Here is a 14,040-nt window from a genome sequence, read left to right as displayed (position 1 = left end):
GGGACACCGAGCAGCCACTGACAAATAAAAGGGTCAAGGAAATTTTTATGTGCTGACCCGGGAAGGTCTCTATGGTCTTTTTTTTTAAGTGAGAAAAGAAAAAAAAAAGCAACGTGCAGAACAGCATACATAGTATGCCACTTTTGGGGGGTGATAATGGGGGGAAAGAATATTTGCCTGTATTTACAAAAGGAAACAATGGAGTATACGCAAGAAGTGAGTGATGGTGGTAACGCAAAGATGGGGGTGTACAGAGCGGGCAGGGAACGTATAAGTCAGAGGGGGCATTCAATGTGTGTCTTTTAATGACAAAGAATAAAGATTAAAGCATAATACTTAGGGGAAAAAAAGAAATAGAAGGTACACAGAGCTAACCAGTCATGTGAAAAATCTCGCTGGGAACAGCAGAAAAGAGGAAGGAGATGGGGGTTAGAGGAAGACGTTTACGTTTTAATTAACATTCGATCTGGGAACTGATGACTGGTAACGTGATCCAAAACTTTAAAAGGTCCCCCACTTCCCACGCCAGCCACCAATTTCCCTCCCCATAAGTGACCAAAATATCCAACTTCGCTATTTCTTTAGTGTTTTTCCAGAGAGATTTTATACCTATGTGAATTACATTCATGTGCATAGAATGTGCCCTGTTTTTACACGGGGAGGCTGGCATGCCACCACGCCCTGCACTTCCTAGCTTCACTTCACAGCGTGAAGATCACCCTGCCCCACACAGGGCACCTCCACTTCCACGGCTGTAGAGTATTCCATTCAATGTGTGGACTGTGGTGTCACTTAGCTGGTCCCCTGCCCCTGGACATTTAAGCCTTTTCCAGTGTTTTGCTACATTGAACAACGCTCTGATAAATACTCTTATACATAAGTCGTTGGGCACATATGTGAGCCTATCTGTAGGATAGCTTCCTAGAACTTCTGGGTCCAAGCATCCATTGCCATTGTGACGTGGACAGCAGTTGTCAAGTTGCCCTCCACATCGGACACGTGCCAGCCTGCACCCTGCCCGTCATGCCCACAGCCTCCCCAAGAAAGGGTGGTACCAGGCTGTTATCTTCGGCAGGCGGATGCAAAATGTATCTGTATTTTTTTTTAACTCTGAACATGTATTACGGGGGACTTCCCTGGTGGCGCAGTGGTTAAGAATCCGCCTGCCAATGCAGGGGACAAAGTTTCAAGCCCTGGTCCGGGAAGATACCACATGCCGCGGAGCAAATAATCCCGTGCGCCACAACTACTAAGCCTGCGCTCTAGAGCCCGTAAGCCACAACTACTGAGCCTAAATGCTGCAACTACTGAAGCCTGCACACCTATAGCCCGTGCTCCGCAATATGAGAAGCCACCGCAATGAGAAGCCGGCGCACCACAAGGAAGAGTAGCCCCCACTCACAACTAGAGAAAGCCCATGCACAGCAACGAAGACCCAATGCAGCCAAAAATAAAATAAATAAAAAATTTAAAAAACAAACGTATTATGGAAAGTTTCAAATACGCAAGTGTCTTTTAAGTACAATAAACTCCCTGTACCTGTCGACCAGTTTCAGCGACCACCATCCTTCCGCCATTCTAGTTGTGTCTAGACCTTCACCTGCTCTTGTCCTCCTGCAACTGTTTTAGTCTTGACAGTACATGCGTTGAAATGCACAAAGCTTAATTGTAACCCTTGACAAACGCTACACCTGCACAGCACACCCCCAATAAGCTCTAGAAGTGTCCGTCACCCCAGAAGGTCGCTTACATCCTGCCCAGTCAGTCCTTCCCCTCCACCCAGACCCCCTTGGACAGCTGTTCCTCCCCTCAAGCTTCTTGCCGTCAGTGTGCATGGCTGGCCGCCTTCTCCCCTCCGAACGGTGACGTTCACTCACATTGTGCCTTACTCGCTGGTCCCCTTTGGGTCCGTTCTATGCCGTGGTGTGAGTGCGCTGCCATCACACTCACAGACATTTGGGCTGTTTCTAGTTTCCAGGTAATAGGGAAAAGCCACTGTGAACATTGGAGTCGGGTCCCTTTGTGCTCATGGGTGTCCGCTCTCCTGGGCTGCGCCCTGGAGCGGAGCTGACCTTGGTGAGAAACGCGATCCCTTTTGCACGCAGTGTGGGAGCGTTCCAGTGGCTCCAAGTCCCCACCCATGCTTGGTGGTGTCGGTCGTTGAATTTCAGGATGGGTATGTGGTGACGGCTCGCTGTGGTTTTATTTCACACTCTTCCACGTGCCTCTCAGCCATTTATGTGTGTAACTTCTCTTGGGACGTGTCTCTAGACCCTGCGGCCACAAACGCACACGTCTGGCTGGTTGCAGCTTCTGTTTTTCAAGGATGGGCTCCTGTCCAGCTTCTGCCTGCTTCACTCGCTCTCCAGTGCCTTCAAAGTGTTATTTAAAACATGTATTTTTGTCCAGCATTTCTGACTGTCGTCTGTGGGGGTGGGCAGCAGTCCAGCCATGGTCCGCCAGCATCGCAGATGCTGTGAGATTCATTTGCATGTCTCTCTGTTATGACACCTTTATGAAGGAGGTCAGGCAGAGCCATCAGGCCTGCCTTTTCCGTGGACTCCACAGTGAAGGGAATGTTTACAGCCGTCCAGGTTCTGGTTTTGCCCGGGAGTTTGACAGAAAAAGAGGGCCAGTGACTCAAGGTCTGGGCAGGGGGGGAGATGGGGGAGAAGATGGCAAGGTCAGTGGGTTCACAACCACGCGGCTGAAGAATTATCACTGAGAAGCTTGATCAGGTCGACGGGAGCGAGGGAGGCTGAAGTTCGGATCCCAGAGCAGATGCCGTCGCTGGTGGTGACGGAGCCAGGAGTGGGACTGAGGGGGGATGGAATAGGCCTGGGAGCCCAGGGCAGGGCGGGCACTGCGTTTCCTGCACAGGGTTGCATCTCGGAGGCCTTGGCAATTGGAGGGGGAGATAGCGGAGGGGAGACAGGCAGAGGTCCCAGAGGGGCAAGGAAGGGAGGGGCTTTACCTGGACGGCACGAGCCTCCAGAGGGCTGGGGTCTTGTGAAGGGCGATGGGGACACATGTGCTTCCCTTCCTGGCCCGGCTGGTGGGGGCTGAGGGGAGAAAAGGCTCGTCCGTGCCCTCTGAAGGAAAGCAGAGTCTGTGCAGGATGGTCAGGTGGGACCAGGCGAGGGGCCGCCCTGGGGTGGAGGAGTCTGCCCTGCGATGGGACGGGGGTGATGGTGGCCCCTGTAGGGGTGTGGGCAGAATGCTGTCGGGCCTGCAGGCTCCTGAGGAGGGTGGTGTCCCCACAGCTGTGGCTCTGAGTGCCAGGCGGCCCACAGCCCATGGGCTGGAGGGCAAACGTGGAAACATCAACAAACGTCGCTGACAAAAAAGCTGCGGTGGCTCGTCTGGATCTCGGCAGAGCCAGGCTGGGGTCTGGGCCTCCCAGCTCCTAGGCCAGGGTCCTGCGGCCTCCCTGCCCTCCTGAAACCCCAAAGGTGCGGGTTGGACTTTGTCCCCCAACTTCACATGTTGAAGCCCTGACCCCCAGGACCTCCAGAACATTACTGCATTTGGAGATGGGGTCTTTACAAAGGTAATCAAGTTAAACTGGGGTCACTAGGGTGGGCCCTAATCCAGTCTGGCTCACGACCTTATAAGAGGAGGAGATGAGGTCAGAGACACGCACAGAGGGACGCGGCCACGTGAGGACACGGGAGAAGACGGCGTCTACACGCCACAGTGACAGGCCTCAGGAGAAGCCAGCCCTGCACCTCCTGGATCTGGGATTCCAGCCTCCAGGGTGTCAGACAGTGATGTCTGTTGTCTAAGCCCCTGCCTGTGGTGCTGTGTGATGGCAGCCCTAGCAAACTAGTACCACCAGTGAAGAAACCAATGACAAGCTGTGATAATATGATTTATAATAAGAAATACAGGGAATTCCCTGGCTGTCCAGTGGTTAGGACTCTGCACTTTCACTGCTGAGGGCCTGGGTTCAATCCCTGGTTGGGAAACTAAGATCCCCCAAGCCACGCAGCGAGCGCAGCCAGGGAAAAAAAAAAAGAAATACATATTTGGTCTTCATCCCTATTTCTGGCACAGAGCTCCTAAAACCCTCGGCATTTCCTAAGTGAAGAGAGTGGTCAAGGTGTCCTCTGTTGTATGAATGAGGTGGCTTTGGAAGCACCTGAAGGTGGGGACTGGTTACCAGGAGAACCAGCCACGTGATGACAGGGGTGGAACTGTCAGTCCCCACCCACCCCACCCCCCATCCCTGACCTCTGGGGAGGGGAGAGGGGCTGGAGGTGGAATCAACGATCAATGGCCAGGGACTTCCCTGGTGGTGCAGTGGGTAGGACTCTACGCTCCCAATGCAGGGGGCTCGGGTGAGATCCTTGGTCAGGGAACTAGATCCCAAATGCATGCCACAACTAAGGAGCCTGCGAGCCGCAACTAAGACCCGGTGCAACCAAATAAATAAATATATATAAAAAAAAACAATGGCCAATGTTTTAATCAATCACGCCCACACATGAAGCCTCCATGATACCCCAGAAGGACGAGGTTTGGAGGGCTTCCTGGCTGGTGAGCTCGTGGAGAAGCGGGGAGAGCGGCTCATCCAGGGGGAGCCTGGAAGCTCACACCTTTCCCCACGCCTCGCCCGTCACCTCTTCCATCTGCTCTTCCTGAGTTATGTCCTTTTATAATAAACCAGTAATCTAGTGAGTAAACTTTTCCTGAGTTCTGGAGCCACCCTAGCAAATTAATCAAACCCAACGAGGGATCGTGGGAACCTCTGATCTATAGCCCAAGGGTTAGAAGCACAGGTGACAACCTGGTGTCTCAACTGGGTGGGCGGTCTTGTAGGACTGAACCCTTAACTGTGGGATCCGAGCTTTACCTGGATAGATAGTGTTGGAATGGGATTGAATTGTAGGACACCCAGCTGGTGTTAGAGAATTGCTTGCTGGAGGGGTGCGAACGTCCCCCCCCAACACACACACACACACACACACACACAGGCACACAGAATGGAATTGGGTCCAGAACCTAACTTTGAAGGCCTCAGCTGTCTGCTCAAGGAGGCAAGGGAACAGGTTTCTCTTTACACAGATTTCTGTTCAAATTGGTGAAAACAAACCCATCTGGGTCCAACTCTGGGAGGCGAGGCCCCGCCCCTGGATTTTGTGACATCCCTCAGGTCACTGACTTCTCTGCAGGGCTACCTGCTAGCCTGGCCGGAGCCGGGGTCAGGGGGCCTGGACACTGTCAGCCCAGCCGGTTTCCTCTCTGAACGGCCCCCGCCCGGCCCCCGCCCTCCTGCCAGCTGTCCTGGACTCCTCGGTCCACGGCGCCCCCCCTCCAGAGCCCTCTGGGGGCCGGGCAGGGACAGCTGCGGGGGGAGCATGCAGGGTGGCCCAGGAGGCCTGGGGCCCAATGGCGACGCTCCTCCAACTGCCCTCCCATCACACTACGACCCAGCATGGCCAGCACTCCAGGGACTGGCTTGCCTGCTCCGTGGGGCACTGTGGCCAAGCCCTCCACCCTCTGCCTTGGGTGGGCATCGTCAGCAGCAGCGCTGCCCGTGTGCCCGCTGGGCGGTGCCCCAGGCTCCCCTCAGCAGCTGTCTGCCACGCCACGGTGCCTGTTCTACAAGTGAGGACACGGAGGCGGGGGAGAGGAAGGGACCCGGGGACAGGGACCGAGGAGGGTTTCTCTCCGTACTGGTGTTGGGAGGCCCGGTGGCCTGCGTGGGGTGGGGAAGGCACAGACATCTTCCTTTCTGAGCGGGGCTGGGGGTGGGGGGTGGGGAGGGGACTGAGAAAGTCCTGGAACTTGAGGGCGCAGGAAGAGGGGCGCTGATGCTGCAGCGCCACTGGGAAGACGTCACCGTCTCCGCCACTTCTCGGCTTGTAGATATCGAGCACCGGGCTCTCAGCTTGGAAACTGGCCTAGATGAGGGGTCAGTTTCCGTGGGGACCCGCCACAAAGGCAGTGGTGGAGGTGACCGTGGACGTAGGTGAGGAGGAGGAGGGGAGGTATAGTGACCATGACGATGACAATGGCCGTGCAGGGTCGGGCGTTGAGAAAGGAACCATGCGGCTGAGGTGGGAAGAGGAGTGCCAGGGGACCAACAGAAGCTGGGAAGCAGGGCTGGAGCCGTGTCCGAAGCCTGTGCGGCTGTCCGTCTGTTCCCGGGTGTCTGAGGATGAACCTCCCTCAGCAGCAGGGATGAACCCAGGGAGGGGCGAGACCAGGTGTGGGGGGAGCGGACCGCTGGCTGAGCCCCCGGCGCGGGATGGAGGAAACTGGGGAGGGAGGCCTGTGGCTGGCCAGAGCTGCCCTGGCCTCTCCCTGCCTCAAAGCCGGTGGCTTCCCGGGAGCGCCCCGGCCGTCACAGCCCTGCGCCCGCTCGCACACGACCCCTCGCTCTGACGCCCCTGCAGCGGTGGCCCTCGGCCTGGAGCAACCATCTCCGCGTCCACCTGGAGCGTCCTGAGCGCTCGCCCTGCCGGGGGGCCTTGGGGAGCCCTCTTGCCCCGCAGTCCGACCCTTTGCACCCTCCGTGGGCTCCTCCGTGCTGCCCCGGGCGCCACCTGCCAAGGGGGGCTGCGTCCAGCACCACCGGCGTTCCCGAAGTTTGTGCAAAGAGGGCCTGGCTTTGGGACTGCGGGCCAGATGGGCCCCTCCACGAGTGGCCCAGGGGCCAGGCTGGATGCCCTCCCCCCACCCCAGGAGCGGGGGCGACAGCTTGGGGGTGGGCGTGTCCGTGCGCAGAGTGCAAACGCGGCTGGGCAGAGCCGCCGGCAGGAGGGGTCCCGGAAGCCCCTCTCTAGTCAGCTCTGACCCTAGGCACCTTTTGACTGCCCTCTTCCCCTGCCCGGCTGGCACGGCAACAGCCTTCTCCGGGGCTCTGAGAAGGCCCGGGCTGAGTCATGGGCCCAACTGGGAACATGACAGGGCCTCCCTGCAGGACAGTGGCTTAGGTCCAGGAGGAAGGCTCCGTAGGAGCCAGGCTGGGCAAGGGAGGGAAGGTGCCAGGCCTCCCAGAAGCAAGGCCTTGCACTTGGGGTTAGGACTGGGGAGGCCTCGAAGCTTGGCCCAAGAACCAGCAGCCCTTCTGGCACCAGTTCAGCTCGGGGCAACTTCTGGGGACCTCTAGGCAAGCAAGGTCCCCCCTCCCTGCCCTTGGGGTCTGTCTCAGCTCTTCCTGGAGGGTGTCTGGCCAGGACTAGGCTTGGGATACATAAGGTGAGGAAGGCACAGCTCCCAGGAGGCTCAGGGAAGCACCAGCTTCACGGCCGTCCGTGAAGCAGCGGGGGTGGGGGGGCCCTGGAACACCCATACGCACCCGCCCATCAGCCCGGGCACCAGCTGGGCTGGCTCAGGGATCCTGGAACCACCAAGGGGCCAGGCCCGCCCAGCCACCCAGCCAGCCTGACCCCCCTGCCCCGCCCTCTAGACATCAAGGTGGGCTCCACAGGGTGGGGATGGGGGCAGCAGGCACACAACCCCCTCCCAGGCCTGCCCACTTCTTGTGAGGACCCATCCCGCCCAGAGGGGGTAGGGGTACAAATGAGGTGTGGAGGGAGGGGAGAGAGCAGGGGAGCTGGGGTTGCCTCTGGATGCAGGGAGACAGGAAGACCCAGAACCACAGGACTGGGAGCCTCAGCTCTGAGTCCCAGGGCCTGCGGGTGCTCAGAAGGCACCCCAAGCGAGAAGCCACGAGGCCTCTCACCAGGTCCCAACCTGCATCCTGCTCCCCGGGATTCCCCTCCCCCAATTCAGGGTTAATGGGATACAAATCTGGGGAAAGAGTGTCTGTCACCTGTCCACGGCCCTGCCCCAGTCCACTCCACCCATGAGACACAGCAGGTGGCATCTGGGACAGGGCTCCCAGACTGCCCACCACCCACCTGGGCCCCCCGCAGGACCAGCAGTGCCCCCAATTCCCACACGCAGTCCTGTCCCCAGGAATAATCATGGCCGTCTCCGCCTAGCGTGGGCTTTATTACCACTGTCACTGAGACGATGATGAGAACATGGGAAGACACAGCACTGATTTCCAGACCTTCACAGCAGGCGGGCACGTGCACACAAAACCTCCCGCAGAATGCTAAGCATCAACAACTGCGCTCTGGGCACCCAGAGCCACCCCCCAGGGGCAGGACAGCAGTGACCGAGGGGCGGGAGGCTGGGCCGCCCGGGAGGACCCCACACAGCAGGGTCCACCCGAAATGCATTTACACACACCTCTGCTACGCGATGGCACGATTAGCGTCTTAAATATACTTGTGTGTGTATGTTTATCTATTTTATCTGAACCGCATCAGCTATTAAATGTAAAGCTGACCACTCCTCTGTACATTAACTTCACAGTAACTGTTTGCAAAACACAATGAATCCAGTGTTGATAACTCAGGGCAGGCTTCCTGCCCCAGGAAAATAAATTTCTTCCCCGGTGGAAACTCCTTGGGGAAAACCAGGCCCGATGCTCATCTCCCCGCTGCCTGCTGGGGTGGGCGCGCGGCTGCTGGTCCGGCTCAGGCCCCGCCTTTGCTGGACACAGGTGCCCACACAGGCAGACTCACACTCACACACACACACACACACACACACACGGAAATCCGATCATGAAGCACATCATGCCAAGCGTGAGGTCCCACCAGCCCTTCCAGAGGTGGAGGGGGGCCAGGACAATCAGAAGCGGAGGTCTCCTTCCCCCAGCTCTCTCTCTGGTCCGCAGGCCAGTTGCCCACACACCGGGAGAGCCGAGGGCTTGTAGGGAGATGGTCCCCGCCTGTCCACCTGCTGCAAAGGCCAATGGTCTTCTCACTCCAGACCAGGCAAACGAATAAATACGACATCAAGTGTTGTCAGGGGCCGAGAAGATCATTTAAACTTGAACTCTGACCTCAGCACCACTTCCAGTCACAGCAGAAAGAGCCCATGCAGTCTGGGGAAACCAGGAGCCCAGGTGGCTCTGCCACCTGCGGGACTCCCAGAAGCTGGGGCAGCCCCAACCCTGCCCACCCCCTTGGGTTCCAGCAGCGAGCCCTGTGGGGTGAGCGGGCAGGCAGGGCGGGGTGCCTCCCACCAAGCACGAATGTGGTGGCCTTTTGCATTTTAGGAGCATCAGCAAAGAGGTCCCCCCACCGCCCCTCCTCACGAGATGGCTGCTCTCACCCGGGCCCCGCCGCAGGGAAGGGAAACGCTGCAAACACGGCTCCTGGTAAAGAGAACAGCCTTCGGCCCCCCTGCTCAGGGCTCTGGAAATGACCAGCAGCTCCAAGGAGACCCTGAGCAGGCGAAGTGACCTTCGAGGTAGGCCTACCGCTGACCTGCGGTACTCAAGGCGGGCAGCTGCGTTCCCAGCCCCCTCAGTCCACCCTGGGGAGGCTCCGAGGCGCCCTGGATCCTGTGCTTAGGCAGGAGAGCGGCATGGCCCATCACCCATGGGCAGACGTCTGGCAACCTGCGGAGGCTCCTTCTGTATCTAAAGAGAATCGTTTCCAAGTCCCCACTTTCTCTGCCCCGGGATACGCTGCGGTCAGGGTCGAAGGCTCTGGAGGGCCTATCTGCCACCCCAGCGCCTGTAACTCTGGAGCCTCACAGCTTCTGGCTGGTTCTGCTCCTGCCGCCCTGGGGTCCCTGCTGGGGCCTGCACCCCTGTCACACCAGCTGTGCCCTGCTGGCTCTCACTGTGCCCGGGGCCTCCCCTGCAGGGGCTTCCACTGCCACCCACCAGGAGTAGCCCGTTCCATCAGAGCTCCCTGCCGGGGACTCCCACCGGCAGCATATGTGAGCGTGCGTCCGTCACCGAGCGTGGTGCCAGGCTCACAGGGCACCCCTGAGCCTGCCGGGGAGCTGGTCAGGAGAGCCCGGTGGAGGGTCAATGGGCCTCCTCGAGCTGGGACACTCCTTGGGACTGGCTGAGGGGATGGAGAGGAGGACGGCGTCTGCTCAGGGCACAGCCGGGAGCAGAAGTGAGTTGGCGGAGGCACAAGGCTGGAGAAGGGCTGTCCGTGGGTCTCCCAGTCGGCCCGAGTCTGAGGCCGCGCTCCCAGGGCAGCAGGGTTCATTCCCCCAGGCGGGCCCAGCCTCAGGGGCTTCACCTGCTGAGCTCCGGCCCCTCACACTCCATCCTCACCCCTGCAGCGAAGGTCACACCAGCAGGGACTTGACCAGGCCACAGTGGAACTTGCGGACGTGGCGGTAGAGGTCCCCTGACTGCGTGAAGCGGCGCTCGCACCAGCGGCAGGCGTGGGGTTTCTCGCGCGTGTGCACCACGGCGTGGCGGCTCAGGTTATGCGAGTACTGGAAGCTCTTGCCGCACTGCACACACGTGTAGGGCTTCTCGCCCGAGTGCGTGCGCTCGTGCCTCTTCAGCGTGTAAGTGCAGGAGAAGGTCTTCCTGCAGAGCGGGCAGGTGGGCGCTGCGCCGTCGGGCGAGAGCCGGGCGCGGCTGCCGTCCCGCTCGCGGAAGTGGGCGCTGAGGTGCAGCTGCAGCATGTGGGCGCTGGGGAACAGCTTGCCGCACAGCGGGCAGAGGCAGAGGCGCCCGCCCGGCCGCAGCACATCTTCGATCGCCCCCCGCTCTGCCTCCAGCTCCAGTTCCCCACTGCCCACTTCGCTGACCGGCAGCGGCTCCAAGTCCCCGGCCAGGCGCTGGGCTGCAGGAACACAGGGCGGCTGCAGGGGGCTGTGGGGGCACCGAGGGCTTCTGCTGTCCCCTTGCTCGGACAGTGAGTCTGATTCGTCCTTTACGATCAGCTGGGCCCCTGGCTGCATCTGGCTGCAAGGGGGTGTCTGGAGGACGCAGGGTGGGCGGATTGGCTCCCGCCTCGGGCCAGGCTTCAGCGACAGGTCCAGGGCCCGGTCTGACTCTCCAGGAGCCTGCCAGGGGGGAGGCCCCCGTGCCAGTGGAGGGTGGGTGGCCTTGACCCCAGCGGGAGGGAGCCTGGCCTTCTGGGCGGCTGGACAGAGTGCAGGGGACCAGGCAGACAAGGGGCCTGGGGGCTGGCCAGGCAGCTCTGCCCCAGGGGCAGGCGTCTCCAGGGGCAGCGCGCGCTCCTTCTCCCGGAGCCTGTTCTTGCAGACCTTGACGATGTCGTACATGTGCAGGTAGCTGGCCGCGGCCAGGACGTCCTCGATGGGCAGGCTGCGCAGGTCCAGGCGGCCTTCGTACATGAAGTCCAGCAGACGGCCGAAGGCGGGCGCCGTGACGATGTCGCCGTTGAGCCGCACCGTGTCGCGGCTGCTCGCGGGCCGGTCCCTGTAGAAGAGATGGAAGTAGACGCTGCACGCGGCCAGCACGGCGCGGTGGGCCGGGAAGCGCGCGTCGCCCACCAGCACGGTGCAGTCGCACAGGAAGCCCAGCTCACGCTGCTGCCTCAGGCGGCCCAGCAGCCGCCCGCCGTGCTCCGGGAACTCCATGCTGCCGCGGTCATCACCTGGGCACAAACGGGACTCCCGTGAGCGCGCCTGGAGACGCCGCGGCCGCCGCTCGCCCCCAGTCGCCCGACCAGCCCCCAGCCCTTCCCGGGTGCGGGCAGCGCGGGGAGAGGGGCGCGGGGCTCCGCGCGCAACTGCCCGCCTGGAGCCGCCCTGGGCACCTGCCCGGAGCAGGAAAAACTCGATCGAAAGTAAACAGGAGCCGCTCCGCCGCGGGGGCGGATCCCGAGACGCGGGCGGAGGGGGCCGGAGTCGCGCGAACCTGCGCGCGTCCCCGCCTGTAGTGCCCCTCCCCGCCAGGGCGCCTCTGAACTTCACTCCCGGGCGGCCGCCTGCCGCGTCCCCCGACGCCCGAGTCGCCGCGCCGCCGCCACCCCCGGCCCGCGCCCCCGCGCCGCCTCCAGCTGCTGCCCGGCCCGCCAGATGCAGCCGCCGCCGCCGCGGGCCCCATTTATGGCAGCGCGGCCGCGGGGAGCGGGCCGGCGGGCGGGGCGGGCAGAGCCGGGCGCCCGCCCCCCGCGCTCACCTCCGCCGCCCCGAGCTCCTCTCCGGCCGCTGCCCGCGCCGCACGCCCTCCCCGGTGCCGCCCCGGCGCGCGCGGAGCTGCGGGCAGCGCGCCCCGGCGGGGAGGGCGCGGGGACGGGGAGGGCGCCGGGCGGGGCGCGCTCTAACTTGGCTGGCCGGGCAGCACCCGCCGCTCGCCCCGCCCCGGAGAGAGCGAAACTCGGGGCGGGGGCTGGAGGGGGCGGGCCGAGGCGACTTCCCGGAGCGGCGGAACCGCTGAGGTCACCCACGCCGCCCCTTCCCTGTCCGCCCCGCCCGGCCGGGCCCCGCGCGCCGCCATCTGGGGCTCTGGGGTGGGAGGGGACGCGGGCGCGGCGCGGGGGGGGGGCGAAGGGGGCTCTCTCGCGATACTTGCCGTCTCGTCCTCAGGGTACCCCCCCCATGGGGTCCCGACTGCGCCCGTCTGTTAAGGGACCCCTTCCGAGGACAAGCTCCTCTCCCGGCCAGCGCTGGAGCAAGTCACCCGAAGGCACAGCCGGGACACGGCCTCCTGCCATCTCGCGGGGCGCCTGCCCTGGGATGGAGGAGGGGGAGTGCGGGGCCGTAAATATGGAAAAGATGACACCCCCTTTTCGTTGAAAGCCTCGTTTTGAATTCAAGTTAATTTAGCTGGGACCCTCTTCCAAACACTCAGCCGGGTTCCCGACTTTGGAATCTTGAACAGAGAACTCTCATCTTGTCAGCCCACCCAGCAAAGCCTCTGCTGGGAGCCAGGCGCTGAGTGGTGCATTGGGAAAGCGTTGGGGGCTGGGCACGTCCCAGAAGAAGTGATGCGGGTGAGGGGACCATCGCGGTGATGGAGAGAGAGGAATGGGCACCCAGAGCCCGGAGCCAGCGGGAAAGCGTTCAGGCAGAGGAGACACCTCGGAGGGGCTGGGTTGGCGTCCCCGGGGCTTGGTGACTCCGGTGCAAGGGCGCCGTGAAGGTGTGAGGGGACACCCAGGTCTGCTGCGTGAAGGAAAGAGAGCCCGAGAAACATAGAAACGATTTTGGAGAGGTTGGGGCCCCTGGGATGGGGTGCACTGTTGGTGGGAGTCGTTTCCCAGCCACCCTGGGCGGAGCAGGATGAGGCCCTGCGGACCATTGCTCACCTCTTCACAACTATCCTGTTAGTCAGGTGCTCTGATTATGACACCTGTTTAGGTGGAGGTTCGCTAAGGTGCCCAGGGCCACACAGCAGGCAGTAAGTTGTTGGACCAGGATTCAGATGTGGCAGTGTCCTCAATTCTCACCCGCATAGCCCAGCAGCCGGGGAGGAGTAGAAAGGAGGCCTTGACCAGAAGTGGGGGTGGCATTGGGGGAGGGGCTGGATTACAAAGGCCAGGACCCCACTGGCCAGGTATACCAGGGCAGAGGAAGCAGCAAGAGGTGTGGGGAGCCCTCCAGCCATGCTCCTGGAAGTCTGGGACCCCTGGGAGGAAGGGGTTCCTGGCTGTGAGATGGGGTGGGAGCCCCCAGGGATCCTATTCAAACCCTCGTGGGTTGGGGGCCTGAGGAGTGGCCAGAGGCCCCAGGGCCCACCGCAGTTAGGATCTAAAGTCTGAGGGAAGGAAAGCCACATTCTTATACTAAAATACTATTCCTTATCTATCTGAAATTCAAATTTGACCGGACAGCTGGCATTTTTATTTCCTATATTCGGCAGTCTCAGCTTGGAACCCTGGACTCACACTGTGCTCAGAGCCACAGAGACTGCCCTGGCTCCCGTGGCCCAGGCGCTCTGGGGATCCCTTCCTGAGGAGGGCCAACCTCCTCCTCCACACCCACCCCAGCAGGGGGAGCTGATTTCAAGTCAGCTCAGAGTGAACCCGGAGGGGACTGCCTCCTGGGGTCTTGCCTGCCCCCTCCCAACCTCGGGCATGACCCTTAACCTCTTCAAACCTTAATATTCTCATCTGCAGAATGGGTAGCTTAACTGCCAGGCCCGGCACACAGCAAGACCCCAGGCCCTTTCATGGCCAGTCCTCAGGTTCCACACGTTTCTCCCCGGAGAGCCCTTCCCGGCTCCTCCCCAGTCCTTTCTCTGCGCCAGCATCTCCCTCTGGGAGCGGTCCTTCCTGATCAACC

At 61.3% G+C, this 14,040-nt stretch overlaps 1 protein-coding gene across 2 annotated transcripts; it reads right to left on the bottom strand.

Moving 5' to 3' along the window:
• Positions 1-7,946: 7,946 nt before the first annotated feature.
• ZBTB42 (zinc finger and BTB domain containing 42) lies at positions 7,947-13,737 on the bottom strand. 2 transcript variants are annotated; one of them, XM_081230374.1, is made up of 2 exons: positions 11,936-13,737; positions 7,947-11,408 (listed from the first exon to the last, which is right to left on the bottom strand). In XM_081230374.1, exon 2 carries the CDS (start codon positions 11,389-11,391, stop codon positions 10,120-10,122), a length of 1,272 nt encoding a protein of 423 aa, XP_081086500.1. In that variant the 5' UTR covers positions 11,392-11,408; positions 11,936-13,737; the 3' UTR covers positions 7,947-10,119. The 2 variants fall into 2 exon arrangements, with proteins under 2 accessions (XP_081086500.1, XP_081086501.1); XM_081230375.1 differs by having other exon boundaries at positions 7,947-11,230.
• Between the last annotated feature and the right edge of the window lie 303 nt (positions 13,738-14,040).

This window comes from Mesoplodon bidens (genome assembly GCF_964165515.1).
Source record: "Mesoplodon bidens genome assembly, chromosome: 3".
In the NCBI taxonomy this organism is placed as follows: domain Eukaryota; kingdom Metazoa; phylum Chordata; class Mammalia; order Artiodactyla; family Ziphiidae; genus Mesoplodon; species Mesoplodon bidens.
This window is presented reverse-complemented; position numbering and strand designations above follow the sequence as displayed.